Source organism: Hydra vulgaris, chromosome 02, assembly GCF_038396675.1.
Source record: "Hydra vulgaris chromosome 02, alternate assembly HydraT2T_AEP".
NCBI classification, from domain to species: domain Eukaryota; kingdom Metazoa; phylum Cnidaria; class Hydrozoa; order Anthoathecata; family Hydridae; genus Hydra; species Hydra vulgaris.
In genome coordinates, this window is record NC_088921.1 from 60,648,644 (window position 1) to 60,666,352 (window position 17,709).

Sequence of the window (17,709 nt, forward strand, 5' to 3'; positions counted from 1 at the left end):
TTGCTTTTTTTCCTTTGTTAGAGTTTCATCAAATTTTATTAATTTGGCTGGTATCATAATAGAAAAAAAATTTTTTTTACGTGACTCTTTAAAATCATAAACATATAATGTTCTGTCGAATAGGTAACTTACCTATTCGACAGAACATTATATGTATTACTTTGTTTGTTGTTGGCTTCAACTCGTTAACCCTTGGTTTTAATAACCTATTAAATGCAAAAACAAAAACGATCAAGTTCAAATTCAGGATAATGACAAAAAATTTGTAAAATTGACAACAAATGAAAGACCTAAGATACACATAAAAGATGACCATTGATTTTCAAAGCAATTATTAATTGGTTTGGACCGAACGCATTGTTTATTTTTAGTGAGATCTTGATCAACAAAAGTTTTAGACAACATCATCTTTAAAATGTTATTATAAGAAAAAAAATTATATTTACCACTGTTAATTATATTATTAAATATTGGATGTTTTGAATAAAAATCAGCATTAACAAACAATTCCATTAACGTGAGAACCCTTAAAATATCAACTAATGAATTATTTCCTACAATAACTAATGATACTGAGCTGTAGAGACAGTTACCAGATGAAGTTGATCTAAAATGAATTTAAAAATTTATTTTTACAATTAAAAATTACAATACTTACATATATATATCATATATATATATATATCATATCATATATATCATACATATATCATACATTATATGTGGCTTTATTATTACGGATTTCTTGATATATATATATATATATATATATATATATATATATATATATTTATATATATATAATTTAATTTATTATTGCTCTGTTCTTTAAGAACATTAAGCACTCTATTTGTAGAGTACATTAACATATATATATATATATTTATATATATATATATATATATATATATATATATATATATATATATATATATATATATATATATATATATATATATATATATATATGTATATATATATATATATATATATATATATATATATATATATATATATATATATATATATATATATATATATATATATATATATATATATATATATATATATATATGTATATATATATATATATATATATATATATATATATATATAAATATTAGACATCTTAATTTAGAAATTCAAAAAGAGCAAAAACCCTAACCTAATCTGGCCAATTTATTTAATTTCCAGACTATTCTCATAAATTATAACCCAATCGACCAAATTTTAATTTAAGCCACCATATTTTCTTTATTTCCAGACTTTTTAAGCCTAAACTAAAACCCAACCGGCCAAATTTTAACCCAATCAGGCTAACTTTTATAATTTCCAAACTTTTTAGGCCTCAGATTAGGCGAAATTTGTTTCGCCTTATGCATGAAAAAGCCATTCGCCTTATCATAGTTTTTAACACTATCGCTCATTTTCACGGTTTGCAACCTTGTTGTTTGCCAACTTTGTGAAACCGTAAAGAATAAAAAATTCTGAAGTTTCAAAAATGTAAAGTAAGATACACTTTAATTATAATACAATACTTCTCCTTAGGCGGCCGCCTAATCCGCCGTACTGTAGATCCGCCACTGCTGGTGATATAATAAGACCAATAAAGTCTGAGATGATGTAAATGATATACCTGTTGATGATGAAAGATGGAGAATCTGGGGATAGACCAATAATATTGGTTTACTGTAATATATTTTTAGGATTGTGGCTACCTCTAAACTTCACTAGTTCCAGACAAAGATTTTAATTGTTTCAATTGCAGTTGTATTTTTTTGAGTTTTAAATGACTTTATCAAACTGTGTGAGACAAACAGCACACATTTTATATAAACAGCCCGTAATTGTTTACGCAATTTATCAGTTTTGCGGATTTTGTCAAAAATTTATAAACATTTTTATGAGGAGGCTGAATAAGTGCGAATTTCATAACTGCGAATCTGCATAAGTGCGAAGCAGTTGCAAAGACTGGCATAAGTGCGAACTGGCACAAGCGCGAACTGGCATAAGTGCGCCGAAAGAATTTGCAAACAATGGCATAAGTGCGAATTGACATAAGTGCGAACTGGCATAAGTGCGAACTGGCAGAAGTGCGAACTTGCCAATTCGCCACTTATGCCAATTTGCACTTATGCCAATGTTTGCAAATTCTTTTGGCGCACTTATGCTAATTCGCGCTTGTGCCAGTTCGCACTTATGCCAGTTTTTGCAATTGGTTCGCACTTATGCCAGTTCGCACTTTTGCCAATGTTTGCAAATTCTTTCGGCGCACTTATGCCAGTTCGCACTTGTGCCAGTTCGCACTTATGCCAGTTTTTGCAATTGTTTCGCACTTATGGCAGTTTTTGCAATTGTTTCGCACTTATGGCAGTTCGCACTTATGCCAGTTCGCACTTATGCCAATGTTTGCAAATTCTTTTGGCGCACTTATGCCGGTTCGCGCTTGTGCTAGTTCGCACTTATGCCAGTTTTTGCAAGTGATTCGCACTTATGCCAGTTCGCGCTTGTGCCAGTTCGCACTTATGCCAGTCGCACTTATGCTGATTCGCAGTTATGAAATTCGCACTTATTCAGTCGCACTTATTCAGTCGTTTTATGATATAAAAACTTGATTTTTAAACAACAATTTTTTTACTTTTTCCACCCCCAAAAGTTCTAAATACCATAAATGGTGTTTAATAATGTATATCTAACTATTGGAAACTGGTGGTCACTCTGGTCCACTAAGGATGAAAAAACATTTTTAAGTGTCCATCTGATCTTTGCATCAATAACCGAATCTGACACAACATACGACTGAAGAGTGGAAACTTGAACTGTGTTTTCTGACAAAGTGGTTGTTACAACATGGATATTTTTTGACACATCGGTGTCGTTTTTAAGTAAAAAGACAAAACTCTAAATTTGGCTGAGGTATTTGTATCTCCACACATTAACCAAGCTTTATATTCTGGTATTTTATTCATCAAAATATGTTGAATTTATTATTTAATTTACTTAAACTTGTTCTAGTCTAAAGAAAATAAAAACAACTGACTAATAACATCAAATGGTAAGTACTAGTTAGTTACTAAAACCTAGCTACTAATCAAGCTCAAAAGAAAAACTGCTTTTCTAGAGTTCAAATGAGTGTTAAAAAAAAAGCTCATAATTAAAGAGCTTCTAAAATTAGATAAGTAATAAAAACCCTGATTATTTCTAAAATTTGACCTATTTTCTCTGATTTATTTGAAGACATCTAAATTCCTTCACTTTTCCCTGATCTGGTAGACACCCTGATACACAGGGGCGCCCAAAGCATTTTTTGATCTTTGAGATAGCAAACGTTCAGACATGGAGTAAACTCCAAACATTTAAATGTTTATACTTATGTCAAATAAGGATGCTTTGCAAAAAATTGCGATGATTGAAGCTTGGGAACAAAAAAGCCCCAAAAATTTAGCCTCACCTGCCCCAAACGTGAGAGCAACAAGTTGATGAAATATTTTTTGTATTATTTTCAACTAGACTTATATTCATCGATAAATTTTAAATTTCATAGTAAAATATTTTAGCGTTCAAAAATTATGACCATATTAAGTTTAAACCCCCCTCAATTTGAGGGGGTTGCAAATTTTATATTGTCATAATTTTTGAACTCTGAGAGATAATACTATGAAACTTAAAATTTATCGATGAATATAAGTCTATTTGAAAATAATACAAAAAATATTTCATCAACTTGTTGCTCTCACGTTTTGGGCAGGTGAGGCTAAATTTTTGGGGCTTTTTTGTTCCCAAGCTCGAATCATCGCAATTTTTTGCAAAGCATCCTTATTTGACATAAGTATAAACATATAAATGTTTGGAGTTTGCTCCATGTCTGGAAGTTAGCTATCTCAAAGACCAAAAAATGGTTTGGGCGCCCCTGTTTATACATACAAAACTTCTCATAAAATTAATAACTTATTTGTTTTATATACCACCATAATCTTTATGTAATAAAAAGGTGATGTCTTTTTTAACCTTTTTATCTAGTATTTTAACAATGCCTTTGAACAGTAGATAAAATAAAATCGAAAAAAAAAATCGATTACATGAAGTTTGCTTATATTGTCGGCCATTTTAGAATCTTTTTCCAGCTTTTTTTATGCTGCCCTCTTGCAGTAAACACAATTTATTAATATATTTTTTATCTTTATTAAATAAAATTTTAATATTGACAAATTTTAGCAAAAATTTATGTTGGATAACAACTCTCAAAAATGCCCGCCTAAACTAACAAAAAAATTACAAAACAATTAAAGTTGAAAAAAGTTTGATGTCGTGTAATCTGCACGATGCAATTACAGTTTACTATTTTTATTGTTTTACAGGGTTATTCCATAATTAAAACCACTTTATTCCATAATTAAAACCACTTTATTTCATAATTAAAACCACTTTATTCCATAATTAAAATCACTTTATTCCATAATTAAAACCACTTTATTTTAAAATATATAAACTTAAAAAAATTGCCCAAGTATGATACAAGAAAGAAAGACCCGAATTGAAATTACTAACGAAACGATTAAAAATGTTAAAAGATATTTAGATCTTGAAAAATCTAATAAAGAAATTCAAGAATTAACCAACTTATCCTACATTTGTGTACGTAAATTAATTAAAAAAATCAATGATGGCTTAACAGATAAAGAAATATTAGGTGCCAAAAGAGGGCCAAAATCTAAGGATAACATTATAATAAAAAATGAAATAGCCACATATTTAAATAATGACATGTTCAGCAAGAAATTGTAGAAAATTTAAATAATATTGGAATCAATCGATCACAAAGTTATGTAAGTAAAATTAAAAAAAAAAAGGGATATACTAGAAAGAGGCTAACTAAAGTACCAATTGAAAGAAATTCTCCGAGAATTTTAGACGCCAGGCAATTATTTGCAGGAGAATTAGCAAACTATAATTATGACCAATTAGTATATTTCGATGAAACAGGTTTTAACCTGCACACACTTCTAATTATGGATATTCATTGGTAAATCAAAAAGCATATGTTACTGTCCCAGCCAGCAAAGGTCCCACTGTAAAGGTGTAAATATTAGCTTGATGATGGTTATTAATATTAATTGAATAGTTTCTTATGAGTTAAATGATGGTACTTATAATTCAAAAAGATTTAAAAATTTTATTACACAAAATCTTAATCCATATTTCAGAAGCAATCCAAATCACGTTCTTATCATGGATAATTGTAAATTTCATCACAGCAGAGATGTGTTGAGATTATTAAATGAAAATCGGATTATATTCAAGTGTTTACCTAGCTATTCTCCCCAATTGAATTGAATAGAGGAAGTTTTTGGTAAAATAAAAACAATTTATAAGAGAAAGAAACCATTGGCAAAAACAAGAAACACGATAAAAGATCGCGTTAGCTATCTACTAGACACCCGCTCAGGTAGTTTTGCTAATTTTTACGAGCATCTTAGGCAATATTTATTGTTGGCGTTGTTTAGAAATCCTTTCATTTAAAAATAAATATTGAACTTGAAAAATTTATGGAAAATGTTTTTTATAATTTTTCATAATTTATTTGTTTCATTAAATAAAGTATTTATAATCTTGTAATAAAATGGTTTTAATTATGGAATAAAGTGATTTTAATTATGGAATATAGTGGTTTTAATTATGGAATAAAGTGGTTTAGATTGAGGAATAAAGTGGTTTTAATTATGGAATAACCCCGTAAATGCGAAATGAGGCATGTCTAAATTCACTTCTTTACGGAACACACATTTTTTTTATGTGTTCCACATATAAAAATATGTGAACCACAACATAAATGTATGTTTGTGTAAATTACAATATCATGAAAGAAAAAAAAATTTCATAAATATGTGGAACACACATATTTTTATTTGTGTTCCACATAAAAAGAAGTGAATTGAGACAATTGGTGAAATTATGTTTTAATTTAAACAATTAGTGTAATTAACTGTGTTAAGTGAGTCATTGAGTGCAATTATCTGTGTTACTTGAGACAATTAGTTTATGAGTACGTTTACTTCAAGAACAAATATTTTGGTGTGTTAATATAATAACAGACCAAAAAAAGGTTATTTTATTTACCTATAAAGAAAAAGAAATAGTTCATAATAGATCCCAATTATTTTATTTAAAGTAGAATAAAATGAACATAGATAAATATTTAATTGTATATAATTACAAAAAAAAAATTTTAATTTTAAAAACTATTATTTTAACTAATAAATTTTTTTATTAAAAAAGTATTTTCAGAAAGTTTCAAACATATCATTGTTTGGGGAAATCGAGATCTTTGTTAGTTGAACTTGTAACAAAACATGATTGCTGTTATAAAAAACAAAAAAAGTTTGTCTTTTAAACTTAAGTTATGAAAACAAGATAAAAAGAAACGTAAGTAGGGCGATATCCATAAAGTAGGCCAACACAACTTTTCCCGATAAAATTTTTATATTATATATATATATATACATATATATATATATATATATATATATATATATATATATATATATATATATATATATATATATATATATATATATATATATATATATATATATATATATACATACATATATATATATATATATATATATATACATATATATATATATTTATAATACTATACCTCTGTATGTATATATATACATGTGTATATATATATATATATATATATATATATATATATATATATATATATATATATATATATATATATGTGTGTGTGTGTGTATATATATATATATATATATATATATATATATATATATATATGTGTGTGTGAGTGTGTATATATATATATATATATATATATATATATATATATATGTGTGTGTGTGTGTGTGTGTATATATATATATATATATATATGTGTGTGTGTGTGTGTATATATATATATACATACACATATATATATATTGAAATATAATATAAATGTAAACAGTAGATATTTTTTATTATCAATTGTACAATATGTAATAAATATATATTATTATTTTCTATTGCATATATATTTTTTTTATAAATATAAAAATGTAAAAGAACTATTCTTATAACTCTTCTGGTCCTGCATCGAAAAAATCTTGACAAAAATTATGGATGAGCTTTCGGGATAACTTCTCCATTGTGTTTGCAGCAAAAGTTGCCCTCAATAAAGACTTTTCCATATTTTCTGAAGCCTTGATAAACAAAATTGTTTACTTAAAACTCTTATTTAATTTTGATTAAAACTTTTAATAAACAAAATTGTTTACTTAAAAGTGAATCTATGGTAAATCTCTCCAATAAGGGTTTTAAAAAAGCAATTAAAAAAAAGAATCCTAATAAATCAAAGATGTAATTAGTTCAACTTTGAACTTACATTTGTTCCCATTAAATCATTATTTAAATTGTTTTTATATACTTGACTCAGAGTCAAATTGGGGCTAAATAAACAAAATTATAAGATTAAATAACAATGATAAAAAAAATCCTTTATAACATTTTTTTTAAAATAAAATAATTGCTGGAAAAAAAAAAGACAAAAGAATTTTAACTTTAACTTACGATTCTGCTTTAAAGTTGGAAGTGATGCAAAACGTACAAGACTGTTTATTGTGGTTTAAATCGGATTGTCGTGTTTCACCATTTTGAAAATAGCTGTTAAAGTTAAAAGTGTTTTGCATTTGCAAATCCTTTGATGTAAAGAAATGATCACATATACATTGATCTTCAAAACAAGAATGAAAAGTTTGTATTCCTACAGATTTCTTTTTTTTTTCGTCTAACTTCTGAAGTATTTTAAATTCTTCTTCTCTTTCATTTCCTTGTCTAATAAACTTAAACAGACCACCGTCAAATTTGTCTGCAAGTTTATCAATTTTTTCACTTAGCTTATTTAATTCTGTCTGTTGTTCAAAAATATTATTAAGCAATTGTTTACTTGAAAATGAGTTTAAATTGTCACAAGAGATTTTATCTAAATGTAAACTTTGTTCCCCTTTAATTTTAAAGACTTTTGAAGAAGGAAAATTAGACATAGGTAATGGAGAATAAAATGATTGTTGGTCACTGTCGGTTGAACATACTTCATCTTCATCTGAATATTCACAATTCAAATATTTATGTACTGTTTTCTTCATGCTTTGAACAATACAGTAAATCTCATTGATTTGGTTTTGAAGTTTCTTTAATGGTGACCTGAAACACATAAAAAATTATTCAATATTCAAAATAAGATTTAAATGTAAGTAATATAATTACAAATAAAACTCATGACAGTTTTAAAAAGTCAGAACATTTTAAACTACAAAAGCCATCAAAAAAGTGGTAAAAAAGGTGAATGTCAATTATATTGAGCATTGAACTTTTTATTTAAATCCAAACAAACTTAACTCTTATGTGTAAATTAAAAATAAAGTATATGCTAAAATTTACTTGCAACTGACAACTTAATTATGCAGAAATATCAACAACCATTAGTTTATTTTATGACAATTTTATAGAAAATTTTATGTTTTTCATCTGAAAAGAGTAAAATCGTCATGCCTTTTTTTTAAGAAAAGCAAGGATATGTTTGCATCTGTCCAACTTTTGTTAGCAGCAGTGAGTAATGGTTTAGCAGTTTAAGCCAATTACCTAGCTCCAACATCATCTTTTAAGAGTGTTTTCAATATGTATGTTTATCATGTTCATGTTCTCCATGTTCATTTCCTTTGATATCTTCTTGGTTGATAACAAGCTGGCTTTGACAACCATTATTGCTGCTGGTGTTCTTTTAGATCTTGGTCTTCCACTGCCTTTTTTTGAAAACAAGCTTGAACACAAAAAAATGTTGCTCTATGTACACCAAGAACTTCGGTAACTTGATTGGGTGGACTTCCAAAACTAAGAAGTTCAAAGAAATTTAAACCTTCAAAGAAATCGAATCAGCACTTTATCTATTTATAGAATTCAAAAAATCTTGGAAGTTTTATCAGGGCTCTAAACAAATTTTAATTCAACAGTCGCATTTTTTTTGGCTTACCCAGTAGACTAATTGTGAGACACAAGGGTAAAAAAAAAATAGCTATTAAAGATACAACAGGTTGCTCAAGAATGTGTAAAAACAATGGAAAGAACTCTTTATTGAGGAGCTAAACAATACAACAATTTGTCACTTTTTTATTTATTCAGCAAAAGATTATTTTTAAAAAAGGTTATTGCTTTAAACAACTCTTAAAAAACTATTTAAGTTAACATTTTAAACACTTATTAATATCAATATATCAACTGACTATTTTAATTTGCTATCCTAACATGTTTTCCATATTGCAAGGGACACATAAATAAAATAAAAAAACACTGTACCTTAAAATAGATAAAGCTAATTAAGTATCTAAAAATACAAGGAAAATGGCAGCAAGTGTGGTGATTTGAATAGCAGTGTAAAATAATCAACAAAACCAAATTTATCAACTTAAAGGTGGCGCTAACTGCAGAAGCTTATTAATGGTCTCAAAACAATTTGCAAACAAGGAGCCACGCCTTTAAAAGCAGCAGAGAGAATTTTGAAAGGCAATCAAAGGTCAATATTTTTACAAATCAAGTAGTTTTAAACTTGAACTCATCTGCTCATGTTTTGCTCGGAATGAATATTTTAGACTGTTATTAAAATTTCTTATTTATGGCTGGTAAATAATAAGTATGCTATTAAAATTTCTTATTTATGGTTGGTAAATAATAAGTATGCTATTAAAATTTCTTATTTATGGTTGGTAAATAATAAGTATGCTATTAAAATTTCTTATTTATGGTTGGTAAATAATAAGTATGCTATTAAAATTTCTTATTTATGGTCTGTAAATAATAAGTATGCTATTAAAATTTCTTATTTATGGTCTGTAAATAATAAGTATGCTATTAAAATTTCTTATTTATGGTTGGTAAATAATAAGTATGCTATTAAAATTTCTTATTTATGGTTGGTAAATAATAAGCTATTAACTTGTTTTGTAACCTGATAACTCATAATAATTTTATATGATGCTTTGATTGTAAACACATTGCATTTGTTTCCACCATTTCCATGTATTTGCTCATTTGGCTGAAGCATCAAAATCTGTCCGTAGTTGTTCAAAAATGAAAACAAACTTGTCAAAACTGATCTTGTATAGTTTTTATTAACTTATTGTCATCAATAAAGACCCAAAGTGAACACTCAAAAACATCTGGCATTACATTTATGAACTGTGTAATCAATAATAGACCAAGAATAGATCTTAAGGTACACGACTCATACTTTTTTTTCTAATTAGAGTAGTAACTGTCAACAAAAACTCTTTGGTTTTGTTTCAAAAGGAATTCTTTTAGCCAGCTCTCTAATTTACCTTTAAAACCATAAATTTTTAATTTGAGAATCCATGTTTCATGACAAAATGCATCAAAAGTATAGGCAAAATCTCTCTCTCTCTCGCTCTCTCTCTCTCACTCTCTCTCTCTCTCTCTTTCTCTCTCTCTCTCTCTCTCTCTCTCTCTCTCTCTCTCTCTCTCTATATATATATATATATATATATATATATATATATATATATATATATATATATATATATATATATATATATATATATATACACTTGTGAAAATGCTGCGATTCAGTGCCCCACATTGAGCTAAAAGCTGTTTTCACTAACATTAGTCTATAACTTTTGGATGGAAAGTGCTATGGGGTTGATTAAAGACTTTTTGGAAAGGTTTTTATGTGTAAATTTTGGAAGAACTATATTTAGGTATAATTTAAAAAAACAAAATATTGAAAATTATTTTGTTTTCTTATAGGTTATAACAAAAATACATATAAATGTTTATCAATATGTGTGTACATTTTGTAATACAAAGGTAACATAGGTACATCAATCACAAAAACAATAAAAATTAACAAAAGAAGTACTAAAATACATAATTTATTCATATGTTAACATTTCAAAATGTGTCATCTTCAGATACAATGTTATAAGAGATATTTTGTTTATGACAATATTTATCAGAATGTCCTCATTCATACCAAAATTTGCAGAATGATTTTGAGTTGTGTCTCTTGTCAAAAAAACTTTGATCAGATGATATCTACATTCAGTTAATGGTGTCTGCTAAATTGACAATTTAGGAGTTTTTTCTTGAGAGTCTAGTATGTATCAATCTTTTATTTTGTTATTACCTTTTAACCCTGAATCATAAAGATTTCCCAAACCACTTTCCTCGTTATTCAAAATTAGCTCCCAAGTATGACCAATCAGTTTGTGAAGTGATTGTGTTATACTGATCCATGGTCCAGGTAAATCTACTTTTGTAACTTGATAAATAGGAATAAATAAAAATTTGTACAATAACTTTTATATTGATCCACATAAATTTTTCTTTATGAGGAAAATACTCAAAGAATTACTGAGAGCACTAATTCATCTTTTTGAAATGTTGCATGATATTTTTTTTTTTTATGGCCAATTATGGCTATCTAACATTTTGGTTCATATTTGGATGGGTCAATAGTAGTAGGTGACTGGGGTTGATATTTGACTGGGGCTGCATAAACATTTATAAATCCTTAAGCATATTTTTTTAATTCAAAATTCAAGTTATATTTTGTATATATATAACAATATATAAACATCATTATGATCATCATAATCATCAATAATATTATGATGATGATGACAATGATAACAATCATAATCATCATCATGATCATTATTGTCAACAGCATACAAGAGGAAGGCTAAAGCCTGATAATGATGATCATGATGATGATCATGATGATAATCATGATGATCATGATGACGATGATCATGATGATAATCATGATGACCATGATGATGATGATCATAATGATAACTATGATGATGATCATGATGATGATCATGATGATGATCATGATGATGATCATGATGATGATCATGATGATGAATATGATGATGATCATAATGATGATCATGATGATGATCATGATGATGATCATGATGATGATCATGATGATGATCATGATGATGATCATGATGATGATCATGATGATGATCATGATGATGATCATGATGATGATCATTAATGGCAAGGTTATTTGATCATGAGAATAACTTTCAAAGAAAGCAGAAGATGCAGATAATGAATAACAAAGCCAGGATTTAGTATTGAGCATCTATGATCTTTTAAGTTTCAAACCTTATGCAATTGTAAATAAACTTTTACTGCAGTATCAGTCTTGAAAATCACAACCATTTTACTATGGTATCAATTATAACAGTAACCGTCAATTTAGTACAGTATCATTCTTGGCAGACAGCATCATCATGGTTTTGAAACCTTCAAAACTATTATCCAGATGTTGGCATTCTTAACTACCTCAGTTCATAAATAAAACCACATTACATTAGTAATGTTTTCATACCATTGTGCTATCAGGGTAAGATCTTAAAGAACTGTGTTTGGATCTTTATTATAAACAATATAAAAAAATTAAAGTGTTAAACATGAAAATGACTAAAAATACATCAAACCAATATATGTTGTGATTTATCAAGCAAAAACTTATTATTAGTTTTATAATTGAAATCTTTGTTTGTGGAATTAGTTATTGTTTGAAGTGACAATAGCATTTTTTTTTTGGAATGTTTTAAAGCGAAAGGAAGAGTTAGTACCTAAAAGTTGAAATTTTAATAAATTAAATTTTAGTTGAAATTAATAAAACTCAAATCCTTACTCTGGTTTAATAACTCCTTCATCATACTCTTCAGTTGATTGATCATTAACATCTGAAAAAACAATTGTTATATGTAATTGCTTTTAAATGTTAAAACATCTACTACTTATTTAAACATTCAGTTCATGATTATTACAACAAATATGGTTTTTTTTAGTTTTATTTAGTTTATAACCTCAAATTAGTTTTTTTCATTTATGGCAGCAAAACAAATAAAATTAAAATATGAATGAAAAATAAAACTATTGTTGAAAACTAAAACTATAGATAAAAAATAGAATGCTTCAAAATACTAAAAATAAAAAAATTACATGATAAATCGCTTTCTAAAAATAGTGAATCTGACATTGGTTTTCTTTTTTTTTTTGTAACTTTATATGTTTTTACTTTTTTTCCATGTTGTTTGGCATAAATAAAGTCTTTCAAAAAACATAAACGCACTTGAAAATCTTTGTCAATTCCATTTTCTTTAAATAAATTGCTTGAACTGTCTAGTTTTTTAGTACTGGGTGTATTATCAATCAATGTTCCCAAAATTTTACCATTATGATTATTCAGCTCACTTTCAATAAAACCACTATCTTCTGTATTGTTTAAAGGATTTAAAATGATAGAACTTTTTTTAGCATAACATTTCATTTCATTATGATGATCAGTTTTAAAATCTGTAGATAATGAACATTTCCTTGAGTTCACAACTGAATCAGATGTTTTGCGCAAACTAAAATCAATAAATAACAATAACAGTAGTACAATCTAAAATGAATAAAAAAAAAAGAAAACTCAAGTTATATAAAAGCACATAAAGTTTGTTAATAATAATAGCTTTTTTATCTAATGGATCTTTTTTATTGTTTTATCTTTAAAAAAGTTATATGAAGCAACTTAAACAGAAAAATCATAAAATCAAAATATTTTATAAAAATAAAAATTTTATAACATCAAATAAAGAAAAATAACAAAATTGTATAAATTATTTAGTTTAACTGACAAAACTGACAGAAATTGATTTTGAGCCGATAAGAATCTTTTTTACAAGTTATTGATGAATTTGTAACAGTTTAACAAAATTAAAAGAAATAATAAGCTATTTGTCATAACTCATTAATGTATAAAAATATTGAATAACTAAAGTTACAATATTAAGAAAATTATTAAGCTATATTCTTAATAAAATACCTACTTTATATATATACAGATAAGCAGTTATAATAAAAACAAACCTACAATAAATTTTAATACATTAGGTTTACAATAAATTAATGAATAAAAAAGTATTAAATAAAGTATATATATACCTTAAAGTAAATATCTGTTAATTATGTTATTGATAGTTATAATCACAAAAAATAATTCAATAAAAACAATTATTAATATTAAAATTTACTATTATTAATACACACATTTATGAACAATTATTGATATTCCATACAAATAATAGTCAACAATATGTAACTGTAATATTTATACCCATTATTGATTATAATATAATTATTATTGATTATTATATAATTATAAGTCGAATATTTTGTGATTATTATTTAATTCAAAAACAACTTTAATAAATTATATAAATAGTTAACTAATTATAAATGACACAAATTAGAACATAAATACTTATTACTAATTCCACACCTAAAATAAAACACACTTATTGTAAAAAATACACTTACTGTGAAATGCACTTACTGTGAAACATTAGCAGCCTCATTACTATCTACTGGACGTAAACTCTGCGAAAGATATCTTGCATCAACTATACCATCTAACATTTTATAATCTTTGTTATTATTATTAAATGACGACATACCAGTCACAGATATCTTCTCAGATGATGTCTTTTCAGATTTTGATGAACAAGACTAAATTCAATTTTGTTATTGTTACTTTGATCTTGACAGGAAAATAAATTGAATGCCCTTTTCATAAATAATATAAAAATTGTTTCATAACAACAAAACACTTTAGCTCAAACTTAAGTACTTAAAATAACTTAAAGTTTATGAATCTTTTAAGAACATTATTTAGAGGTTAAAAATCATTTTAAATTAGCCTTAAAATGTTCTAACTGTTTGTTCTTGAATTTTCAAACCACCAAAATTTTTTTGCCAAAATCCAGTTTAATCATTTTTTCAAACTTTGTTTTTTTTACTTTTGGCTGTTGCCTGTAAATTTATTCCTTTTTTTTTTTAATTTATAAATTACTTTTCTTTTAAATATATTATTTTTTAAATATATAAAAACATTAAAAAAAAAAAATCTAAACACTTATACTTAACTTATTGTGTAAAATCATTTTCATACAAATTATATATAACATAGTTTTAACTGTTTTTGCACTGTGAAAAGGAGAGAATTAGCTTAAATTACAAAGGCAAAACTTAACTTAATCTACTCTAATTCTACAAGGCAAAACTAAATTAGGTTAAATCTACTACAAAAGTAATTCAAACAAATTAAGCAAACTTAAAAATATAAGGGACATATAAGGGTGGGTCGAATACTTTCTTTTTATCAAGTTGGGAAGCTGTAACATGAAAAAAGTTGCTCATTAATATCCTGATTCTGAAAAGTGTAATTTTTTACCAAACAGATAGTCTTCCACTCCCAACTTTCACTTTAATAAATAACAAATTTTTGTATTGTAAGCCAGAGATTCTTGTAAATATTTATACATAGGAACAACGTATTTTGTTATTCAAAAATATTGCAAGATAATGCTATAATAGTCATGATGCTAAAGTTTTTTAATAGTAAGTTTTTTATCAATATAACATATTTGAAATGCTATTAAAGTTGTGCAGAATAATATTTTTTTGATTGATAGCAAAGCTGATTTCCTTTGTTGTATTATCAATCCTAGATAATTCCAACCATGACGCTTTGCTTTGTATTATGATGCCATGTCTGGCTTTGTGGCTTTAAAACTTTGGAACTGGCTGCAGTTATATCTTTAATTGCCCTTTTTTCAGCTTATGAATGGCACAGTATATGAGACACTATAATTGGTTGGACATAAGTAAGTTGCTCATTAGAAAGGTGGGACAGCAGTGGTGGTAATATAACAGTACATTGTTTCCGATCAATCATTTTTGCTGCTAAATTCAGAAAAATGTTGTTCTTGTAATGTTCGTATTCCATCCCTTGCAACATTTAGACGTGCTTCAATGATTTTATCAACTGCAAGCCTACAAATCATTTGATCGCAATCAAATGCAAGCAGCCAGCAAAATATTTTCTGGATGTAGGAAGTAGCAATTGTTTTTCAGTACAGGCAAAATAACCAACTAATCTGCTTTATCCAGTTCCTGGTATAATTGCAAGAAATAAAATAAATTTTTGGCACCACTTTTACAAGTAGAGTTGCACTTGATGCAGAACCATAAAGGATCATAAACATTAATTATAAACCTTGTTATTCTTGTTATTCTAAAGACTTGGAAGAAACATCTTTTGACATATATAAATGCAAAATGTGGTCGGCTTTTGTTAACCATCTTGAATGATTTAAACATTCTGATTGACAAAATGATTTAAACATTCTGCTTTGAAAAAATTGGATATCTAGACTTCATTTATGACCAGCTTGTACAGCTAAGCATGCCTTTAAGAATTACAATTGATCCCAGCTTAGGTTTTTTTTAATATTTCCATCAGTATCCTAACCCTCGGAATCAGGAAAATTGAGGTCGGCAATAATTTCCCGACCTCAATCTTTTAGAGGTCGGCATCAGGTTGGCAAAAATTATTTGATACAAAGGTCTAACCGTAAAACATAGAAACGAGGTCAGCAATTTTTTGCCGACCTCAAACACTTTCAGGTCGGCAGTTAGGTCGGCATTGCCGAATGCCGACCCTAATTCCGAGGGTTGGTATCCCCAATCTTTTCTGATACTGGTAAGAAATTAGCTATAGGCAACTCTTTGGGATCATAGTCGAGAACTGATGTAATTACACCTGAGAAAAACAAAGGACCTGTAGTAGTTCCACCATCCACTGTTGTAAAGTATTTTATAAAAGGAAGCTCATTAAAATGTAGCAAGCACATAAGCCATTGCAAGGGCCTTCCTAAACTCTCTTCCAACTTTCTGATGATTCGATTTCTTTTTCCGCTATTATTATTTGTGTCATCACATACTAAAGCTGAAAGGCTTTCTGTTAAACTTGTATCTCTTATAACTGACAGAATCTCTTTTACAACATCATGTGAGTAACTACTATTAGGTACAACAATCTCCAGGTAAAGATACAACAACATAATGTTCTTCCTTGACAGTTCTTGGGCACCCTGAAGAATTTACCAGCATCCTGCCTTTCATCAAAACCAATACATAGTAGTTTCTGTCTGTCATCATTATGCTCAACATTAATATTCTTTCTCCAAAAAATCCTTTGACATCACAATTTTGTAAGATCAATCACTGTTGCTGAAGAAAGCATATTCAGATCTTTCAAAACTGCACTTACGATAAGGCATGCATCATGGTTACTAACTTTACAGAGATCAACTGCTTTACATAATTCCTTGTATTTGTTCATGTTCTGGACCAAAGAACAATCATCGTCTTTATCACTTGCTGAGTCACCATCAAGTAATTTAAACTCGTTGCAAGTGTCAGTTTTTTTCTGACTCACTTTCCTTTCTGGAAGAAGAAACATTTCTCACTTTCATTTCTGTCCCCAGATTAAATGAATATTCTTCTCTATATTTGGTTGAAACATGCTTTTTTTTCTGTCTTATTTCGAGTTTTTTAGTTGTTTCTTTGTCAATCCCACCTATCACCAATTCCCTGATATTTTTTGGTCAATTTAAAAACTTCCGTCAATAGCAGGGGATTTTCTTTTCTAACTGGGATTCACAATCAGTTTTTTCTCTCACATCCAGCAACATTTACAAGTACAAACATCAAATAGTTTTTGAAAAGAACTATCATTATTGTTTAACTGACGTTCCTTTAATTTGCGAT

General features: G+C 27.2%; 1 protein-coding gene across 2 annotated transcripts in view; it reads right to left on the minus strand.

The window, feature by feature from the left end:
• Positions 1–6,955: 6,955 nt before the first annotated feature.
• The window catches only part of LOC105848339 (uncharacterized), a 30,939-nt gene continuing 20,185 nt past the window's right edge, over positions 6,956–17,709 (minus strand). For both annotated transcript variants that reach the window (XM_065791591.1, XM_065791590.1), the window contains exons 6-11: positions 14,432–14,604; positions 13,054–13,463; positions 12,743–12,794; positions 7,579–8,211; positions 7,394–7,457; positions 6,956–7,211 (exon numbers count right to left, since the gene is read on the minus strand). In XM_065791591.1, the coding sequence (XP_065647663.1) occupies positions 7,083–7,211; positions 7,394–7,457; positions 7,579–8,211; positions 12,743–12,794; positions 13,054–13,463; positions 14,432–14,604 (1,461 nt within the window). In that variant the 3' untranslated portion in view covers positions 6,956–7,082. The remainder of the gene's footprint in view (positions 7,212–7,393; positions 7,458–7,578; positions 8,212–12,742; positions 12,795–13,053; positions 13,464–14,431; positions 14,605–17,709) is intronic.